The 23,274-nt window shown below is 46.8% G+C and overlaps 1 protein-coding gene across 1 annotated transcript; it reads right to left on the reverse strand.

The window, feature by feature from the left end:
* Nucleotides 1-2,284: 2,284 nt before the first annotated feature.
* On the reverse strand, nt 2,285-20,467 carry LOC144598648 (UDP-glucuronosyltransferase 3A1-like). Its single transcript, XM_078408860.1, has 7 exons — nt 20,220-20,467; nt 16,427-16,525; nt 15,894-16,008; nt 13,790-14,321; nt 9,663-9,888; nt 3,653-3,872; nt 2,285-2,704 (listed from the first exon to the last, which is right to left on the reverse strand). Exons 1-7 carry the CDS (start codon nt 20,299-20,301, stop codon nt 2,407-2,409), a joined length of 1,572 nt encoding a protein of 523 aa, XP_078264986.1. The 5' UTR covers nt 20,302-20,467; the 3' UTR covers nt 2,285-2,406.
* Nucleotides 20,468-23,274: the final 2,807 nt, after the last annotated feature.

Here is a 23,274-nt window from a genome sequence, read left to right on the forward strand (position 1 = left end):
AGCCATTACTCCTCGGGGATGTGGTGGAGGTATAGCTTACGCACACACCACACTCTGATATAACAAGAACAAATCTTCCAAACGCTGTTTCTTGATTAAATGGTCTTTATTAAAAGTAGCACAAATTAAAAGAGTAATTCATAACTTTTCGTTCTGATCAACTGTTTCTTCTTCAAACAACAGTGTAAAAATCGTGTAGTCGTTACCGTGTGGTCCTTGTGAGTGTGGCAGTCGTGAGTGTGACTGGCGCGAGTGTGGCAGTCGTGAGTGTGACTGGCGCGAGTGTGGCAGTCGCGAGTGTGGCAGTCGCGAGTGTAGCTGGCGTGAGTGTGACTGGCGCGAGTGTGGCAGTCGTGAGTGTGACTGGCGCGAGCGTGGTAAAAAACTGTATTCTCTCCATCCTCTGAGACTAAACTGACCCACAATCTCTGTCGCTAGGCTAACCTCCTCCCATGTGGACACTCCCCATTACGTGTCAAATCACACCCACAAGCATGCAAAAAAGACAGAAACTAGAAATATTAAACACAGCCATAATACGACGACAGTAACTAAATTAAGCGTAAATGGCTCCTACACGCAGGACTTTAAGAATAGCACTCCCCGTGGTCTTCAGCGTGTAACGTCACAATGGGACCCGCACGACTTTAACAATAGCGCTCCCCCCCACCCCCCCCCCTCTCCCCCCCGGTCCTCAGCGTGTAACGTCAAAATGTGACCCGCACGACTTTAACAATAGCGCTCCCCCCCCGCGGTCTTCAGCGTGTAATGTGACGATGGGACCTGCAAGACTTTAAGAATAGCGCTCCCCCCCCCCCCCGGTCTTCAGCGTGTAACGTCACAATACAATACAATATATCTTTATTGTCATTGTACCCAGGGGTACAACGAGATTGGGAATGCGCCTCCCATACGATGCAATAATTTAGGTAATTTAGACAGCAGCAACCCAACGAAACGAACAGTTGTAACAGTTTTGGACAGGGTAAAGTGCAAGTTGATCTATGCGTTGTGGCCATCCGGCTCAGCAGGACCGGTTCATAGCAGCTATGGCCCTGGGGATGAAGCTGTTCCTGAGTCTGGAGGTGCGGGCATAGAAGGCCTTGTATCGTCTGCCCGATGGAAGGAGTTCGAACAGACTGTTGCAGGGGTGTGAAGAGTCTTTGTGGATGCTGGTGGCTTTTCTGAGGCATCGTGTGTTGTAGATGCCCTCCAAGTCTGGTAGCTGTGTTCCGATGGCCCTCTGAGCTCTATGGACTATGGGACTCAAGCGACTTTAAGAATTGCGTTCCCCCCCCCCCCCCCCCCCCCCGCCACCCCGGTCTTCAGCGTGTAACGTCAGAATGGGACCAGCACGACTTTAAGAATAGCGCTTCCCCCCCCCCCCCGGTCTTCAGCGTGTGACGTCACAATGGCACCCGCACGACTTTATGAATAACGCTCCCCCCCCCCGGTCTTCAGCGTGTAACGTCACAATGAGACCCGCACGACTTTAAGAATAGCGCTCGAGCCGGCGGTTCGCCAATGGATCCGTGCCTCTGCAGTTGTTGAGAGGGGATGGTGTGTGTGAGTGGGGAGAACAATCTCCATTTTTTTTTAAACCGTTAAAAAAAAAAACGCTTGCTTCACAGATTAGACTTTTTTAAAAAGCAGTTAAAAAAGTTAATAAACCCGAAGAAGACATTTCCATTTAAAAAAAAGTTCAAAAGACTCATGCGCAGCTCGGAGACATTTCCACTTAAAGAAAAAACGTTGAAAAGGCCCGCGGGCTGCGGGGGGGGGGGGGGGGGGGGGGGGGGGCGGGGCGGGGGCCATAACGATTCGGCCCTTGTCAAAGTCGCTCCGGTCTTTACTCCTGCCCATTTCTCCTGCATCCAACACATCAACCTCAAGAACTGACTGTTCACTTGCTGCCTAATATATCCCACCCCTTGACAGGTGCCATTGTAACAAGATAATCAATGTTATTCACTTTACTTAACAGTAGTCATAATGTTTTGGCTGATCGGTGTGTATGTGTGTGTGTCTATATATATAGATATAGATATATATATACATACACACATATATATATATATATATATATATATATATATGTATTTATTCACAAAATGCTGGAGTAACTCAGCAGGTCAGGCAGCATCTCAGGAGCGAAGGAATGGGTGACGTTTCCGGTCTCGACCTGAAACGTCACCCATTCCTTCTCTCCTGAGATGCTGCCTGACCTGCTGAGTTACTCCAGCATTTTGTGAATAAATACCTTCGATTTGTACCAGCATCTGCAGTTATTTTCTTACACTACATATATATGTATAATACACACACACACACACATGTAACATATGCACATATACATATATCTACTGTATAATATAACACATATACACTGTGGCCTAACACATTCCCCTATGTGGTTTTCTGTTTCTCTTCTGTTGTGGGGGACTGAAATTGTGCTAGGACTTTGGATAACAGGCTCCTGGAGACCTTGTAGGCACAGAATAACACCAGCACCACAACTGCCAATACAAAGCCACAGACGTCCAGTAGGTACAGCTCATGGGTGGGCATTTGGTAAGAACGAGGTTTTAAGTGGTCCCCACTTCCGACCTTCAGTATTGATTCGATCCACCTGTTGGTGAGTTCGGCCGCAGAGAACGGTTGGTATCTTAGCTGCTTACTCGTCCTGAGGGCATTCTGCTTGAAGCTGAAAATATAGAACAACATTCACATAGCGCCGGTAGACACATTCTACCCAGGCCTTTCATTACACGTTAAGTTTCTATTAAATCATCCCTCCGTGTGGAATCTCTAAACTAAACTAAAAGCCTTGGATGCAAACTATTGGATCCTGGCCACTTATACGCCCTTTAGCCCTGTGAATTTCCCTAACATTTTATCCCAGTGATTGAGTTTTCTACAGGTTTTAGTCTTAGTCAAGTTTTAGTCTTAGTTTTGGAGATACAGTGTGGAGACAGGCCCTTCTTCCCATCGTGTCCACGCCAACCAGTGATCACACGAACACTAGTTCTATCCTACACGCAAGGGACAACTTGCAGAAGCCAAGTAACCTACAAATCTGTGTAGGAAAGAACTGCAGATGCTGGTTTCAATTGAAGGTAGACACAAAATGCTGGAGTAACTCAGCGGGGTCAGGCAGCATCTCGGGAGAGAAGGAATGGGTGACGTTTCGGTTCGAGACCCTTCTTCAGACGTTTGTCAGGGGAGGGGGCGGGACAAAGATAGGATGTAGTCGGAGACAGGAAGACTAGTGGGAGAACTGGGAAGGGGGAGGGGATAGAGAGGGGAAGCAGGGACTACCTGAAGTTAGAGAAGTCAATGTTCATACCGCTGGGGTGTAAACTGTCCAAGCAAAATATGAGGTGCTGTTCCTCCAATTTCCGCTGGGCCACTCTGACAATGGAGGTCAGAGTGAGGCCTAGTGTAAATTGGAGGAACAGCACCTCATATTTTGCTTGAATGGGAAGGGGAGATAAAGTGTTTAGAAAGGTCAGATTGGGAATGGGAGGGGGAGTTGAGGTGCTGAACTCCCCCTCCCATTCCCAACATGACCTTTCTGTCCTGGGCCTCCTCCATTGTCAGAGCGAGGCCCAGCGCAAATCTGAATCTCTAAACTAGAGGGGAAAGACGTTACCTGGGAATGGTTATGAGTTGCGTCAGCTTGGCGACTAGATCCTCCTCTTCCAGCTCGGCCACGGAGATGTGAAGGGCCATTCCCTTGCTCTGCAGGCGGACGACGTTGTCCATCTGGTCATAAAAGAGCGGCAGCCCCAGCACTGGGACCCCGTGGTACACAGCCTGATGCAAACTGTTGATCCCCCCGTGAGAAAGGAATGCTCGGATCATCGGCTGGCCTGCATGCAAAGCGTAGGGGATTTGAGTATAGGGGCAGGGAGGTTCTGCTGCAGTTGTACAGGGCATTGGTGAGACCGCACCTGGAGTATTGCGTACAGTTTTGGTCTCCTAATCTGAGGAAAGACATTCTTGCCATAGAGGGAGTACAGAGAATGTTCACCAGATTGATTCCTGGGATGGCAGGACTTTCATATGAAGAAAGACTGGATAGACTCGGCTTGTACTCGCTGGAATTTAGAAGATTGAGGGGGGATCTTATAAAAACTTACAGAATTCTTAAGGGGTTGGACAGGCTAGATGCAGGAAGATTGTTCCCGATGTTGGGGAAGTCCAGAACAAGGAGTCACAGTTTAAGGATAAGGGGGGAGTCTTTTAGGACCGAGATGAGAACGTTTTTTTTCACACAGAGTGGTGAATCTGTGGAATTCTCTGCCACAGAAGGTAGTTGAGGCCAGTTCATTGGCTATATTTAAGAGGGAGTTAGATGTGGCCCTTGTGGCTAAAGGGATCAGGGTGTATGGAGAGAAGGCAGGTACAGGATACTGAGTTGGATGATCAGCCATGATCATATTGAATGGCGGTGCTGGCTCGAAGGGCCGAATGGCCTACTCCTGCACCTATTTTCTATGTTTCTATGTTTCTTTGTAGCGTCACACAGGAGACATTGTTAAATCGACAATCATACAATCATAAGTGATCGGAGCAGAATTAGGCCGTTCAGCACATCCAGTCTATTCCGCCATTCAATCATGGCTGATCTATCTCTCCCTCCCAACCCCATTCTCCTGCTTTCTCCCCATAACCCCCCGACACCCATACTAATCAAGAATCTATCTAGCTCTTCCTTAAAAATATCCATTGACTTTGCCTCCACAGCCTTCTGGGCAATAAATTTCACAGATTCACCAGCCTCTGGCTAAATAAATTCCTCCTCATCTCCTTCCTAAAAGAACGGCCTTCAATTCTGAGGCTATGACCTCTAGTCCTGGACTCTCCCACTGGTGGAAACATCCTCTCCACATCCACTCTATCCAAGCCTTTCACTATTCTGTACTTTTCAATGAGGTCCCTCCTCATTCTTCTAAACTCCAGTGAGTCGTGGCCCAGTGCCAACAAACGCTCATCATATGTAAAAACAATAATAAACCTTAATCTAAACAACAATTTTCAAACCTGAAGTTTGAATATTTGTCATTGCATCACCGTTTTCCTAAATGTTAAGATTGTTTTGTTGCTACAACACATAAATTGTGACTTGTGGGCCAAGATAGGACACAAAATAGAAACATAGAAAATAGGTGCAGGAGGAGGCCATTCGGCTCTTCGAGCCAGCACCGCCATTTATTGCGATCAAGGCTGATCATCCACAATCAATAACCCATGCCTGACTTCTCGATGGAGCTACTGCCTTACAGCGCCAGAGACCTGGGTTCAGTCGTGACTATGGTTGCTGTCTGTACGGAATTTATACGTTCTCCCTGTGACCTGCGTGAGTTTTCTCCGGGATCTTTGGTTGCCTCCCACACTCCAAAGAAGTACAGGTTTGTAGGTTAAATTGGCTTGGTGTAAATGTAAAAATTGTCCCTCGTGTGTGTAGGATAGCGATAGTGCGCGGGGATCGCTGGTCGAGGCGGACTCAGTGGGCCGAAGAGCCTGTTTCCGCGCTGTATCTCTAAACTAAACTTGATACTTGAACGATGCAAGATGGTGCTGGAGAATCAGCGGCTCTTTGTGCTCTGCCTCAGAAGAAATCTCAGAAGAGCATTTGACGGCACAGGGAGAGAGGTTGAAGAGGCTTGGATTGTTTTCTGTGGAATGCCAGAGGTTGAGGGAAGACTTGATAGAAGTGTGTAAAATTATGAGCGGCAAAGAAGTCTAACCTCAGAAGGCAGTGGAGGCCAGTTCGTTGGATGCTTTCAAGAGAGAGCTGGATAGAGCTCTTAAGGATAGCGGAGTGAGGGGGTATGATGGGGAGAAGGCAGGAACGGGGTACTGATTGAGAGTGATCAGCCATGATCGCATTGAATGGCGGTGCTGGCTCGAAGGGCTGAATGGCCTACTCCTGCACCTATTGTCTGTTGTCTATTGTCTATCTGCAGGACCTACACAGTGAATGGTAGGGTTCTGGGTAGCGTTGTAGAGCAGAGGGATCTAGGAGTGCAGGTGCATGGTTCCTTGAAGGTCGAGTCGCAGGTAAATAAGGTGGTCAAAAAGGCGTTTGGCACATTGGCCTTCATCTGGCAGAGTATTGAATATAAAAGTTGGGAGGTCATGTTGCAGTTGTATAAGACATTTGTGAGGCCACATTTAAAATATTGTGTTCAGTTCTGGGCATTGTGTTATGGGAAAGATGTTGTCAAGCTAGAAACATAGAAAATGGGTGCAGGAGGAGGCCATTCGAGCCAGCACCGCCATTCATTGTGATCATGGCTGATCGTAAAGGGTACGATCATGGCTGAAACGGTATAGAGAAGATCTATGAGGATATTGCCAGGACTAGAGGGTCTGAGCTATAGGGAGAGGTTGAGCAGGATGGGACTCTATCCCTTGGAGTGCAAGAGGATGAGGTGAACTTAGAGAGGTGTATAAGATGATGAGAGGAATAGATTGGGTAGATGCACAGAGTCTCTTCACCAGAGTAGGTGAATCTAGGACCAGAGGACATAGGTTTAAGGTGAAGGAGAAAAGATTTAATAGGAATCTGAGGAGTAACCTTTTCACCCAAAGGGTTGTACGTGTATGGCACAAGCTGTCAGAGGAGGTGGTTGAGGCAGGGACTATCCCAACATTTAAGAAGCGGCTGGACAGGTTTGGAGGGATATGGACCAAATGTAGGCAGGCGGGACTAGTGAGCTGGGACATGTTGGCCAGTGTGGGCAAGTTGGGCCGAAGGGCCTGGTTCCACGCTGTATCACTCTATGACTCTAGATAAAGGTAGACAGTCAGAACCGTTTCCCCTTGAATGGAAATATCAAATACAAGAGGGAATAGATTTAAGACGTGAGTAGCAAAGAATATGTGCAGGGCACATTTGTTTTGCACAGAGACTCGTCACTGCAGGGGATGGTGGTGAAAGCAGATAAGATAGTGACATTTAAGAGCCTTATAGATAGGCAAGTGGATATGCAGGGAATAGCAGATAGAGCAGCTATTAGCTAGATAGAGCTCTTAAGGATAGCGGAGTCACGGGGTACGGGGAGAAGGCAGGAACGGGGTACTGATTGAGAATGATCAGCCATGATCACATTGAATGGCGGTGCTGGCTCGAAGGGCCGAATGGCCTCCTCCTGCACCTATTGTCTATTGTCTATAGAATAGGGAGATATGGGTTATGTGCAGGCAGATAAGAGTTAGTCTTGCCATTCTGGGCCTGTTCCTATGCTGTACTGTTTATTCTATGTTCTCTGTTTCTGAAACATGTGACAGCACAATTTACTTGCAAGGAAATATTTGAAGTTGAACTTAATGTTCATTAATAAAACCTCTTCACAAGGGTGCAACAATTGCAGTGTTAAAAAAAAAATTCGTAAGTTCATAGGTTATGAGAAGCAGAATGAGGCCATTTGGCCCATCAAGCTACTCGGCCATTCTGTCATGGCTGATCTAGCTTGCCCTCTCAACCCCATTCTCCTGCCTTCTCATCGTTACATTTGACACCTTTACAAACCAAGAATCTGTCCATCTCTGCCTTCAAAACTACCCAAAGACGTGCCCTCCACGGCCGTCCGTCACAATGAATTCCACAGATTCACCACCCTCTGGGTAAAGAAGTTCCTCCTCATCCTCCTTGAAAAGGCAAGTCCTTTTATTCTGAGGCTGTGCCCCCTCTGGTCCTAGACTTTTCCAATCGCGGAAACATCACATCCACTCTTTCCAGGCCTTTCAATATCTGGTAAGTTTCAATGTGATCCCCTCATCCTTGTGAACTTCTAAAGACTGGAGCGACTAGGCTTGTATACACTGGAATTTAGAAGGATTAGAGGAGATCATATCGAAACGTATAAGATTATTAAGGGGTTGGACACGTTAGAGGCAGGAAACATGTTCCCAATGTTGGGGGAGTCCAGAACAAGGGGCCACAGTTTAAGAATAAGGGGTAGGCCATTTAGAACGGAGATGAGGAAAAACATTTTCAGTCAGAGAGTTGTGAATCTGTGGAATTCTCTGCCTCAGAAGGCAGTGGAGGCCAATTCTCTGAATGCATTCAAGAGAGAGCTAGATAGAGCTCTTAAGGATAGCGGAGTCAGGGGGTATGGGGAGAAGGCAGGAACGGGGTACTGATTGAGAATGATCAGCCATGATCACATTGAATGGCGGTGCTGGCTCGAAGGGCCGAATGGCCTCCTCCTGCACCTATTGTGAGAACAACCTGAAGAAGGTTCTCGACCCGAAAGGTCACCCATTCCTTCCCTCCGGAGATGCTGCCTGTCCCGCTGAGTTACACCAGCATTTTGTGTCTATCTGCAGTTCTTTCCTACACTACCCTTAAAGGGCCATTGTGCTGGATAGGGGAGATGAAGGGGTCGGCCTGGCTATATATCCGCCTTGATGTGATTCATACACTCAATACTATGCCGGTTCATGTGTCTATCTAATTGACCCTTAAACCATTGATAAAACCGCATCGGACAAACCACTGGAAGAACAGCTATCAGCATAGGGACAGCCATCTTCGTCATGTGAAGTTCTTTTTCCCTTTTATGTCACACCAGTGTGCAGGGTGGCACGGTGGCGCAACAGTAGAGTTGCTGCCTTACATCACTTACAGTGGCAGAGACCCAGGTCAAATTTGCTATTGAGGGCGTGCAGCGTAGGTTTACTAGGTTAATTCCCGGAATGGCGGGACTGTCATATGTTGAAAGACTGGAGCGACTAGGCTTGTATACACGGGAATTTAGAAGGATGAGACGGGATCTTATCGAAACGTATAAGATTATTAAGGGGTTGGACACGTTAGAGGCAGGAAACATGTTCCCAATGTTGGGGGAGTCCAGAACCAGGGGCCATAGTTTAAGAATAAGGGGTAGGCCATTTATAACAGAGATGAGGAAAAACTTTTTTAGTCAGAGTTGTGAATCTGTGGAATTCTCTGCCTCAGAGGGCAGTGGAGGCCAATTCTCTGAATACATTCAAGAGAGAGCTAGATAGAGCTCTAAAGGATAGCGGAGTCAGGGGGTATGGGGAGAAGGCAGGAACGGGGTACTGATTGAGAATGATCAGCCATGATCACATTGAATGCCGGTGCTGGCTCGAAGGGCAGAATGGCATACTCCTGCACCTATTGTCTATTGTCTATTGGGTCCGATCCCGACTACGGGTGCTGCCTGCACAGAGTTTGTACGTTCTCCCCGTGACGGCTTTCTCCGAGATCATCGGTTTCCTCCTGCACTCCAAAGACGTACAGGGATGTAGGTAAATTGGCTTGGTATATCTGTAACTTGTCGTTAGTGTGTATAGGAAATTCTGTGGAATTCTCTGCCTCAGAAGGCAGTGGAGGCCAATTCTCTGAATGCATTCAAGAGAGAACTAGATAGAGCTCTTAAGGATAGCAGAGTCAAGGGGTATGGGGAGAAGGCAGGAACGGGGTACTGATTGAGAATGATCAGCCATGATCACATTGAATGGTGGTACTGGCTCGACGGGCCGAATGGCCTACTCCTGCACCTATTGTCTATTGTCTATTGGAAAGTGTTAGTGTGCGGGGATCGCTGGTCGGCGCGCACTCGGTGGTCGAAGGGCCTGTTTCCACGCTGTATCTCTAAGATAAACTAAACTAAACCACATCTTACCCAGTAAATCATTCTGTGGAAGCCAGTTGTACATTTTCACATTGTCTGGCAGGGTGATGTCAGAAGGCCAGGAGACGTTGTTAAATCGCCAAATGACCTTTTGTGGAAGCCGAGAGAAAGCTCTGGTCATCTTCTCAATCAGGTGCCGATCGGAGATTGACTCCACCATCGTTCCCAGAGCAACGACGATAAAGCCATGGTCCCCCTCTAGAAATTCCTCCATTTCCTGCGCGAGAAAATAAAACGCCCCAAAAATCAGAATTCACATGCTCAGAAACTCCATATTTCCACATTGTGAGATGCTGCCTGACCAGCTGACTGTGCACTGCAAGGGTCAGGAAGCGAGCGGGCAAGATCATGTCTGACCTCTCACACCCCGGCCACAAACTCTGACACCAAGGCACATTCCTTGTATGTGTACATACTTGGTCGATAAACTTATTCATTCATTCATAAGCGATAGGAGCAGATCTATCTATCTTGGTGACTGATCTATCTTTCCCTCTTAACCCCATTCTCCTGCCTTCTCCCCATAGAAACATAGAAAAATAGGTGCAGGAGTAGGCCATTCGGCTCTTCAAGCCAGCACCGCCATTCAATATGATCATGGCTGATCATCTAAAATCAGTACCCCGTTCCTGCTTTTTCCCCCGTATCCCCTGATTCCTTGAGCCTTAAGAGCTAAATCTAACTCTCTCTTGAAACTTCTGACCCCTGACACCCGTACTAATCAAGAATCTGTCTATCTCTGCCTTAAAAATATCCATTGACTTTGCCTCCACAGCCTTAGAAACATAGAAAATAGGTGCAGGAGGAGGCCATTTGGGCCTTCGAGCCATTCATTGTGATCATCCACAATCAGTAACCTGTGCCTCCCTTCTCCCCATATCCCTTGATTCCGCTAGCCCCTAGACCTCTATCTAACTCGCTTTTAAATTCGCCAAAGACATTCTTGCCATATAGGGAGTACAGAGAAGGTTCACCAGATTGATTCCTGGGATGGCAGGACTTTCATATGAAGAAAGACTGGATAGACTCGGCTTGTACTCGCTGGAATTTAGAAGATTGAGGGAGGATCTTATAGAAACTTACAAAATTCTTAAGGGGTTGGACAGGCTAGATGCAGGAAGATTGTTCCCGATGTTGGGGAAGTCCAGAACAAGGGGTCACAGTTTAAGGATAAGGGGGAAGTCTTTTAGGACCGAGATGAGAACGTTTTTTTTCACACAGAGAGTGGTGAATCTGTGGAATTCTCTGCCACAGAAGGTAGTTGAGGCCAGTTCATTGCCTATATTTAAGAGGGAGTTAGATGTGGCCCTTGTGGCTAAAGGGATCAGGGGGTATGGAGAGAAGGCAGGTACGGGATACTGAGTTGGATGATCAGCCATGATCATATTGAATGGCGGTGCAGGCTCGAAGGGCCGAATGGCCTACTACTGCACCTATTTTCTATGTTTCTATGTAAATTCATCCAGTGAATTGACCTCCACTGCCCTCTGTGGCTGAGAATTCCACAAATTCACAACTCTCTGGGTGAAAAAGTTTCTTCTCACCTAATTTTTAAATGGCCTCCCCCCTTATTCTTAGACTGCGGCCCCTGGTTTTGGACTCCCCCAACATTGGGAACATTTTTCCTGCATCTGGCCTTCTGTGGGAAAGAATTCCACAATTCACCACCCTCTGACTAAAGGAATGCTATCCATGGTCGTACCTTCCCTTTGGTACCATGGGCTCTCATCTTCTTCGGCAGACTCAGGTGCGGCTCCTCATCACAGGCTTTCTGAAACACCTCTGTAAACAAAATCCACCGACTCTCCTTTGTCTGTCCTGCTATTTACTTCCTCAGACTTGGCCTCCACAGCTGCCAGTGGCAATGAATTCCACAGATTCTCCACCTTCTGGCCACACATCGTCTCCCTGCATGGACCAGTTATGTGAACCACACTGCATCAACTACTTATGTATCTCATGGTATTTATTCACAAAATGCTGGAGTAACTCAGCAGGTCAGGCGGCATCTCAGGAGAGAAGGAATGGGTGACGTTTCGGTCTGAAGAAGGGTCTCGACCTCAAACGTCACCCATTTCTCCTGAGATGCTGCCTGACCTGCTGAGTTACTCCAGCATTATGTATCTCATGTATCTATACATCTATAAATGGCTCGGTGGTAATCTTGTATTTAGTTTAATTTAGTGTAGAGATATAGCGCAGAAACAGGCCCTTCGGCCCACAGAGTCCACGCCGACCAGCGATCCCCACGCGCTAACACTATCCTACACACACTTGGGACAATTTACACCTACACCACGCCAATTAACCTACAATCTTGTACATCTCTGGAGTGTGGGAGGAAACTGAAGATCTCGAAGAAAAACCCACGCAGGTCACAGGGAGAAAGTACAAACACCGTACAGACAGCTCCCTGAGGCGGGACCGAACCCGGGTCTTTGGCACTACAATGCAGCAACTCTACCGCTGCGCCACCTCCTTTCTGCTTATTGGCTTTCTGCTGACTGGTTAGCAAACAAGAGCTTTTCACTGCACCTTGTTAAACATAGAAACATAGAAAATAGGTGCAGGAGGAGGCCATTCGGCCCTTTGAGCCAGCACCGCCATTCATTGTGATCATGGCTGATCATCTACAATCAGTAACCTGTGCCTGCCTTCTCCTCATATCCCTTGATTCCACTAGCCCCTAGAGCTCTATCTAACTCTCTCTTAAATTCATCCCGTGAATTGGCCTTTACTGCCTTCTGTGGCAGAGAATTCCACAAATTCACAACTCTCTGGGTGAAAAAGTTTCTTCTCACCTCAGTTTTAAATGGCCTCCCCTTTTTTCTTAGACTGTGTCCCCTGGTTCTGGACTACCCCAACATTGGAAACATTTTTCCTGCATCTAGCTTGTCTAGTCCTTTTAGAATTTTAAACGTCTCTATAAGATCCCCACTCATCCTTCTAAACTCCAGTGAATACAAGCCTAGTCTTTCCAACCTTTCTTCATATGACAGTCCCGTCATCCCAGGGATTAACCTCATGAACCTACGCTGCACTGCCTCAATAACAAGGACGTCCTTGCTCAAATTAGGAGACCAAAACTGCACACAATACTCCAGATGTGGTGTCACCAGGGCCCTATACAATTGCAGAAGGACTTCTCTGCCCCTGTACTCAAATCCTCTCGTTATGAAGGCCAACATACCTGCACGCTTACTTTCAGTGACTGGTGTACAAGGACACCAAGGTCTCGTTACACATTACAATATCCTTCTAAAGGATATTATAAACCTACCACAGTTAAAGAGCTGTCCTGTACTACTATCTACCTCATTGGTGACCCTTGGACTATCCTTGATCGGACTTCTCTGGCTTTACCTTGCACTAAACGTTATTCCCTTATCACGTACAGTATCTGTACACTGTAAATAGCTCAATTGCAAGGATAATCCGCATTTAAGTACTGAATGTATAGTAAACATAGAAAAATAGGTGCAGGAGTAGGCCATTCGGCCCTTTGAGCAGCACTGCCATTCAATATGATCATGGCTGATCATCCAAAATCAGTGCCCCGTTCCTGTTTTTTCACTACATCCCTTGATTCCGTTAGCCCTAAGATCTAAATCTAACTCCCTCTTGAAAACATACAGTGAATTGGCCTCCACTGCCTTCTGTGGCAGAGAATTCCACAGATTCACAACTCTCTGGGTCAAAATTGTTTTCCTCATCTCAGTTCTAAATGGCCGACCCCTTATTCTTAACATAACGTAGAAACAACCCACTGATGGAAATGAGATGGCGCCCGACCCTTGTGACTATTTGCGTGCTAGCCACAGAAGCAAATCTACAATCACATATTACAATCTCCCCGCACTCTACTCCTGCAGCAACATCTCTACACTGTAAATGGCTCGATTGGGGGGAGATAAGGGATAAATGGGTCCCTTTCAGAATGGCTGGCAGTGACTAGTGGGGTACCGCAAGGCTCGGTGCTGTACAATATACATTAATGACTTGGATGTTATGTATTGTCTATTGTCTATAATCATGTATTGGCTTTCCGTAGACTGGTTGGCACACGACAAAAGTACACAGTACACGTGACAATAAACTAAACTGGACTGAACACCCACCTGGGGTAATAGCTCTGCGGGTTTGGAAAGGTAACTACCCACAAAGACTACGTTGGGCAGTAAAGGCCGCGGGTATTCCAAGGAGAAGCCGGTGTTGTAGATCCAGAGCTCAGCCTTACGATGCAGTTCCTCCAGATTCACGTCCTGGTCGGGGAAGTGCTTCTCGATAACACGGTCGAAGCGACTGAAGCACCTCTGACCTGCAAAGTAACCCGACAGCAGCACCCAGGCATTCTGCAGGCGCTCAAGGAAGGTCATGCGATCCGACAGGTGGGACATGAAGGCAGGCACATAACTGGGGTTCGACGGCATGCGGAGGTAGCGCGCGTTGTAGCACGAGGTGCCGTAGACGGCGACAAAGGGCACCTTGAGCTTCTCGGCGAGCAGGAAGGTGCAGAAGTGAAAGGCCTCTATCACCAGCAGATCAAAGTCCTCCTTCCTCAGCCTGGCCACGACGTCCACATCTGACAACAGCTCGTTGCATTCGTAAGCGTGCAAGTCCACGATTGAGAGGAATTGCTCGATCGAATATCTGTTACCGTTAAAACAAAAATTAAAAAGACAACATTATTGGGTGGCGCCGTGGTAGAGTCGCTGCCTTATAGCGTGCCAGGGACACAAATTCAATCCTGACCACGGGTGCTTGGGATGGCAGGATGTCATATGAGGAAAGATTGGAAAGACTGGGCTTTTATTCATTGGAATTTAAAAGGATGAGAGGGGATCTTACAGAGACATATAAAATTATAAAAGGACTAGCTAGACAAGCTAGATACAGGAAAAATGTTCCCAATGTTGAGGGAGTCCAGAACCAGGGGTCACAGTCTAAGAATAAAGGGGAGTCCATTTAAAACTGGGGTGAGAAAAAACTTTTTCACCAGGAGTTGTGAATTTGTGGAATTCTGTGCCACAGAAGGCAATTGAGGCTAATTCATTGGATGAATTTAAAAGAGAGTTAGATAGAACTCTAGGGGGTAGTGGAATCAAGGGATATGGGGAGAAGGCAGGCACGGGTTACTGATTGTGGATGATCAGCCATGATCGCATTGAATGGCGGTGCTGGCTCGAAGGGCTGAATGGCCTACTCCTGCACCTATTGTCTATTGTCTATCACAATGAATGGCGGTGCTGGCTCGAAGGGGTAAGTGGCCTCCTCCTGCACCCATTTTCTATGTTTCACGTTATCCTTTAGTTTCGAGATTAGTGATGCAGCACGGAAAACAGGCCTTCGGCCCACTGAGTCCGTACCGATAAGCAATCCCCGTACACTAACACTGTCCTACACACACCAAGAACAATATCCAATTTTACCAAGTAGTATAAGAAGATAACTGCAGATGCTGGTACAAATCGAAGGTATTTATTCACAAGATGCTCGAGTAACTCAGCAGGTCAGGCAGCATCTCAGGAGAGAAGGAATGGGCGACATTTCGGGTCGAGACCCTTCTTCGGACTGAATTTTACCAATTTTACCAAACCAATTAACCAACAACCTTGAAGATAGACACAAAAAGCTGGAGTAACTCAGCGGGTCAGACAGCATCTCTGGAGAAATGCTGATATCTGAAGAAGGGTCTCAATCTGAAACGTCACCTATTCCTTTTCACCAGAGAAGCCGTATGACCCGTTGACTTACTCCAGCTTTTTGTGTCCATCTTCAGTCTCAACCAGCATCTGCAGTTCCTCTCTGCACATTTAACCTACAAGCCTGTGTGTCTTTAGAATGTGGGAGGAAACCGGAGCACTCTGAGGAAACCCACACAGGTCACGGGGAGAACGTACAAACTCCGTACAGGCAAGCAATAAACAATAGGTGCAGGAGGAGGCCATTCGGCCCTTCGAGCCAGCACCACCATTCAATGTGATCATGGCTGATCATTCTCAATCAGTACCCCATTCCTGCCTTCTCCCCATACCCCCTGACTCCGCTATCCTTAAGAGCTCTATCTAGCTCTCTCTTGAATGCATTCAGAGAATTGGCCTTTTGCTGACTGGATGGAACGCAACAAAGAACTTTTCACTGAACCTCGGTACACATGACCAGAATAAACTAAACTAAATTAAAAACTAAAACATAAAAGTGCATTGAAAATCGTGTACGTACTTTCCACTGACAGCACTACGTGCAAAGGCTTGCTTTACCATCCTGTGTAATTCTGGGTACCTTCCTCCAATAGCCCAAGGAATGTAAGTATAGTCATCCCGCGCGGCCATTGGCCCTAAAAGACAAAGTACTTTGATTAATTGATTGAAACACACAGGCTCCTCAGCCTACCGTGACAATGCTGACCATCGATCCACCATTCACAATAGGTCGATGTTATCCAACTTTCACATTCACTTTCTGCACATTAGGGGCAATTTACAGGGGCAATAGACAATAGACAATAGGTGCAGGAGGAGGCCATTCGGCCCTTCGAGCCAGCACCGCCATTCAATGTGATCATGGCTGATCATTTTCAATCAGTACCCCGTTCCTGCCTTCTCCCCATACCCCCTGTGGCCTCAACACTGTGGCTGGACAATTAGAGGAGGGCAATAAATGCAGGCCTTGCCAGCTTCACCTACATTCTGAATATGGAAAGATATGACAAAAGATCACAGCGCTCACACATGTGTACAAGGCACAGAACTCACCGTCTACAGAATAGATGACCTGATGGAAGTTGGACACGTTATGGCCCCCTCTCGCCAAAATCTTTGAGATTTCGTCCATCATCAGAGTATGACTTCCACCTGCGGACACATCCACAATCACACAGAGCAAGGATTTTGACATTAGACTTCAGAAATACAGTGTGGAACAGGCCCTTCGGCCCGCCGAGCCCGCGCCGACCAGCGATCCCCGCTCACCAACACTATCCTACACAGTAGGGTCAATTTACCAGAAGCCAATTAACCCACAAACCTGCACATCTCTGGAATGTGGGTGGAAACCGGAGCAGCCGGAGAAAACCCATGCGGTCGCGGGTAGAACGTGCAAACTCCGTCCAGACAGGCACCCCTAGCCTTGATCGAACCCAGGTTCCTGGCGCTGTAAGCACTGTAAGGCAGCAACTCTACCGCTGCGCCACATTCACGTTCACGGTCAATCGAATCTCGGTGTCCTTCCATTCAAATCATTGACATGCTGGTGTATGGAGCAATTCGGAAGACCAATGGTATGTTGCACTTCATTACAGGGGATTTGAGTACGTGAGTAAAGGTATATCACTGTAATTATTGAGTGCCTAGTGGAGAGTTGGAGTAATGTATACCGTCTTAATTCCCGCTAAGGGTATACTTGCAATACAGAATGTCTGAAAACTTTCTGAAGTCATGAGTTTGCCACGTGTGGATAGATTGATTAGACCAGGATTCTAGTACCAAGGCCTGGATAGAGTGAACGTGGAGAGGGTGTTTCCATTACTGTGAGAGTCTAGGACCAGAGGCCAAGGCCTCAGAATAAAAGGACACACCTTTAGAAAGGAGATGCGAAAGAATATCTTTCGGCAGAGGGTGGTGAATCTGTGGGATTCATTGCCACACAAGGCTGTGGAGGCCAGGTCAATGGATATTTTTAAGACAGAGATAGATAGATTATTGATAAGTGCGGGTGTCAGGAGTTATGGGGTGAAGGCAGGAGAATGGAATTTAGAGGGAGATATCGATCAGCCATGATTGGACGACGGAGTAGACTTGATGGGCCGAATGGCCTTATTCTGCTCCTGGAACTTATGAATTTAGAAAGCTGAGAGTTTAATCTGACTGAAATCTGACTGCAGTTGTACAGGGCCCTAGTGAGACCTCACCTGGAGTACTGTGTGCAGTTTTGGTCTCCAAATTTGAGGAAGGATATTCTTGCTATTGAGGGCGTGCAGTGTAGGTTTACTAGGTTAATTCCCGGAATGGCGGGACTGTCATATGTTGAAAGACTGGAGCGACTAGGCTTGTATACACTGGAATTTAGAAGAATGAGAGGAGATCTTATCGAAGCATATAAGATTATTAAGGGGTTGGACACGTTAGAGGCAGGAAACGTTCCCAATGTTGGGGGAGTCCAGAACAAGGGGCTACAGTTTATCCGGGGAATACCCGCGGCCATTACTGCCCAACGTGGTCTTTGTGGGTAGTTACCTTTCCAAACCCGCCGAGCTATTCCCCCAGGTGGGTGTTTAGTCCAGTTTAGTTTATTGTTACGTGTACTGTGAAAAGCTTTTGTTGCGTGCCAACTAGTCTGCGGAAAGCGAATACATCTTATCAAAACGTACAAGATTATTAAGGGGTTGATTTATTCACAAAATGCTGGATTAACTCAGCAGGTCAGGCAGCATCTCGGGAGAGAAGGAATGGGTGACGTTTCGGGTCGAGACCCTTCTTCAGACTGATGTCAGGGGGGCGGGACAAAGGAACAAAAGCGAAACTGTAAACATTCATTCAAGAGTAGGCAGGCAAGCAAAAGAGAAAGTGCTGGAGGAACTCGCAGGAAGGGCGGCACCATGGTAGAAGCGCCAGAGACCCTGACTGCGGGTGCGGTCTGTGCGGAGTTTGTACATTCTCCCTGTGACCGCCGAATGAGTTTTCTCCGGGTACTCCGATTTCCTCTCGCACTCCAAGGACGTGCAGGACTGTGGGTTAATTGGCTTCTGTAAATTGTCCCTTGTGTGTAGGATAGTGCTTGTGTGTGGGTAATCGTTGGGCTGCCGCAGATTTGGTGGGCCGAAGGGCCCGTTTCTAAGTTGTATCTCTAAGCTAAACGAAACTGAACAGGCCCTGCAGCCCAAAATGTCACAGAATGTCTGGCTGTCAAGTGTTGAAGAGGTGCTGGAGGCAGCGTGAAGAGTCAAGAGTGTTTCACCGTCACGTGCATCAGGAACAGAACAGTGAACATTTTACTTGCTGCAGTTTTACAGACACATTAATGCAACAACACATAAATACACTGGGGCAGCTTGGTGGCTCAGCGGTTGAGTTGCTGCCTTACAGCGCCAGAGACCCAGGGTTCGATCATGACTACGGGTGCTTGTATGTACGGAGTTTGTTCGTTCTCCCCGTAACCTGCGTGGGTTTTCCCCGGGTGCTCCGGTTTCCTCCCACACTCTAAAAACGTACAGGTTTGTAGGTTAATTGGCTCTGGTAAAGATTGTAAATTGTCCCTAGCTTGTGTGGGATAGTGCTAGTGTACGGGGTGATTGCAGGTCAGCCGAAGGGCCTGCTTCAACACTACATCTCAAAGCTTCAAAGGTATTTTATTGTCATGTGTACCAATTAAGGTACAGTGAAAGTCGATATACAATCGCCGATGTAGAGAAGTTGACATCTAGAGCAGCGGATACAATAGATGAAGTATGAATATTTACTGCCCCACCCCAGTCACACCAGCTTATCGTTCTCACCTAGCAAACAATGGCCTGTGTCCTTTATCGTTACTTTTGTGCATATCTTTCATTCATTTGTTCTCTTCATCACCGTCTATATCTCTCGTTTCCCTTTCCCCTGACTCTCAGTTTGAAGAAGGGTCTCAACCTGAAACATCACCCATTTCTTCTCTCCAGAGATGCTGCCTGTCCCGCTGAGTTACTCCAGCATTTTGTGGTTATCTTCAGTGTGAATATTGATTTCTCTAACTTCATGAAATCCCTCTCTCTCCGTCCCCCACCCGTCATCCATCTCGTTTCACTGACCTCCTGCTAGTTTCACTCATTATCGCCTTCTCCACAGCCAACAATGTAGCATTGTTGTCTCCACCTTTCCTTGATCACAATTGCTGGCTTGGATTTCTCCTTTTACATACCTTTCATTCATTTGTTCTTGGTACCTCTTCATTTCTTTGGTTTCCTCTCTCTCCCCTCACACAGAGAGTGGTGAGTCTGTGGAATTCTCTGCCACAGAAGGTAGTTGAGGCCAGTTCATTGGCTATATTTAAGAGGGAGTTAGATGTGGCCCTTGTGGCTAAAGGGATCAGGGGGTATGGAGAGAAGGTTACTGAGTTGGATGATCAGCCATGATCATATTGAATGGCGGTGCAGGCTCGAAGGGCCGAATGGCCTCCTCCTGCACCTGTTTTCTATGTTTCTATGTTTCTATGACTCTCAGTCTGAAGAAGGGGCTCGACCCGAAATATTCCTCAAACTCAAACCTATCCCTTTACACCTGAGATGCTGCCTGACCCGCTGAGTTACTCCAGCATTGTGCGTCCCTTTACACTGTAGGTTGGTGCAGTGAACAGTAATAATAAAACTGAAACCGAGACTTTAACAAGACCCGCTCTTGTGGTGACCCCTGTTCGTGTACTTTCTATTCCACTTTTGCTTTGATTGCGAACACTCGCTATAATGCAGTGATTCGGATCCCGGGCGCACACATTTACCACATTGCTGCAGCCTATCTGCATTTGGAAAAGGAAAATAGGGAGAGGAGAAGAGAGAATTAAAAACAAACCCCTTCTTACCCATGAGGGCCACGGTTAACAGCTTTGCACAGTTTGCCACTGACGCACAAGTCAGCAGAAGCAGCAAAGTTGGCTTTGCCATTGTATCCACCACGCAGGAGGCAGTCTCCACCACAAACTTCAGACCGACACTACTACACACTGGATGGAGTGCCCGTCTTCTTCACACCGAGAGACCTGAAACACCACCCGTCCCTTCTCTCCAGAGCCGAGTTACTCCAGCTTTTGTTTTCGTTTTAAAGCGGCATCTGCTGTTCAATCCCTGCACGTTTTGCAAACTTCAGCTCGCCTGCCTTCACTGGAGCCGTACAGTGTGGCGATTGTCACCTGAGGAGAAATCTCAGCGACCACCAGCAATCCAGAGAGGCGAGACTCACCCAAGCCAAGAAAGGCACTGATGTATGTAGACGGGGCAGTCCTTCCACACAGCCCGGCTGCACATTCGTGGAACCCCGCCTCCCCACCTCCCAATAGGCGAGGGAGGAACCAGCCAGGGTTGGTTTGTTTGTTTGTTTGTCAAACTTTACCAAAGTTATCTCCAGCCACAACTGCTTAATAATAATAATAATTTTATTTGTCATATGTAGTAGGTTGGCACAGGGTCAACGGTACAATGAAATGTATTTGACAAGACACCTCAGCAGTAATATTCCAAGGATAAATAAGGTAAAAAATTACATTAGTAAGGTAGAAAGACAATATTAAAAATAGGCAAAAAGACAATATTAAAAATAGGTAAAAAGACAATATTAAAAATAAGTTAAAAGACAATATTAAAAATAGGTAAAAAGACAATATTAAAAAATAGGTAAAAAGACAATATTAAAAATAGGTAAAAAGACAATATTAAAAATAGGTAAAAAGACTATTAAAAATAGGTAAAAAGACAATATTAAAAATAGGTAAAAAGACAATATTAAAAATAATCGACATATATGATGTGAAATGTGTTTATGAGTTCAGAAGCCTGATGGTCTGATGGTAGAAACTGTTCTTAAGTCTGGTGGTACGCTACTCCTGTATCGTCTGCCTGACGGTAACAAGGAGAACAGCCTGCGTGCTGGGTGGCTGTGGTCCTTGATGATGCTGCGTGCCATCCGCAGGCACCGCCGGTAGAAAATGTCCTGAATGGCCGGGAGACAGTTGCCAGTGATGTGCTGTGCTGTCTTCACCACTCTCTGTAGTGATTTATGGCTGTGGGCAGAACAGTTCCCATACCAGACTGTAATGCAGCCCGTCAGCAGGCTCCCGATGGTGCATCTGTTGCGCCAAACAGTTTGCAGTAAGATGGACACAACATGCTGGAGTAACTCAGCGGGACAGGCAGCACTTCTGGAGAGAAGGAACGGGTGACGTTTCGGGTCGAGACTTTTACAGAAACGTTTGAAAAGTTTCACATTGGTTTTATATAATAATAATAATAATAATAATAATAATAATAATAATAATAATAATAATAATAATAATAATAATAATAAACATTTATTTTTTAGAGCGCTTTTCCAAATGCTCAAAGACGCTTTACAAAAACAGTCAAGACATAAAACAAACAGACAAACTATCCTGACGGAGAAGCGGCGAACAAACAGCGCCAGCGTCCTCTCACGTCAGGGTCCGGCAGTAGACAATAAAGAACACAAGACACACAATTACAATTTTTAACACAAACAACCATCACAGTGATTGCTCCAGGCACACCCTCACTGTGATGGAAAGCAAAGAAAAGTCTTATCTCCTCCTCATTCCTCTCCTGTGGTGCCACGAGGCGATCGAGGCTCCCGACTTTTGAAGCCCCCACCGGGCGATGGAAAGTCCCCGGGCCGAGCCGAGCAGGCCGATGAAGGTCCTGAGCCCCCACCGGGCGATGGAAAGTGCCGCGGCCAGGCCACGCAGGGCGATGAGGGGCCTGCGAGCGGGTCAATCAAACCTCGCGCTTCGGGGTTGGTCGAAGCTGCTACGGCTGGAGCTCCCGAAAGCCGGTCGCCAGCCAGGGACCTGTGAGCTCCCGATGTTGCGGTCTGCAGGGCCCACGGCCGAAGCCTCCGAGATGGTAAGTCCAGGCCCTGCGACCGGACCTGGAGGCCGCCAACTCCACGGTCGCATCTCCGTTGAGGAGGAGATTGGAAAAAAAGGTTTCCTCCACCCCCCGCCCACCACCCCCCACATAAACAGAGTTAAAAATAAATCAAAAGAAACATTTAAACGATAACAAAGACAAAAACAAAATAAAGACAGAGAGACTGCCGGTGAGCCACAGCTGCAGAACGCAGCCACGCCCCCTGTCTTGTTATTTGTTTTTATGTGCACACTTGTGTATATTACATATTTTTCACATAAAGGGCGGTGGGTGTATGGAACAAGTTGCCAGAGGAGGTAGTTGATGCAGGGACTATCCCAACGTTTAGACAGGTGCATGGATAGGACAGGTTTGGAGGGACTTGGAACAAACACTGGCAGGTGGGACTAATGTAGATGGGACATGTTGGCCAGTGTGGGCACGTTGGGCCAAAGGGCCTGTTTCCACACTGTATCACTCAATCTATGACTCTATATAATGTGTGTGTATATATATTAAAAATTAAACAAATTATATAAATATGAAAAAATGTATATATATATATATATTTATACATAAACATTTCTTTCTTCATTGTATTGTTTACAATGTTTAGATGTGTAGGGAGAAACTGCTAGTTTACACCGAAGAAAGATACAAAATGCTGGAGTAACTCAGCGGGACAGGCAGCATCTCGAGAGAAGGAATGGGTGACGTTTCGAGTCGAGACCCTTCTTCAGACCTTCTTTTCGGGTCTATTATGTTCTGTTGTGCTGCTGACAGTAAGAATTTCATATGTTCTATCTGGGACATATGACAATAAAACAATGTTGACTCTCAATTCACAAACGAGTTGACACCACATTTAAAATAACTGATGGTTTAAAAGGAAATCTTCCAAGAGAAAGGCATTGAAGAACTGAAGTGAAGAAGTCGGCACACTGATTTCCAAAGGTTTATATAAGAAGAGAACTGCAGATGCTGGTACAAATCGATTTA

Source organism: Rhinoraja longicauda, chromosome 1 (genome assembly GCF_053455715.1).
Source record: "Rhinoraja longicauda isolate Sanriku21f chromosome 1, sRhiLon1.1, whole genome shotgun sequence".
Taxonomy (NCBI): domain Eukaryota; kingdom Metazoa; phylum Chordata; class Chondrichthyes; order Rajiformes; family Arhynchobatidae; genus Rhinoraja; species Rhinoraja longicauda.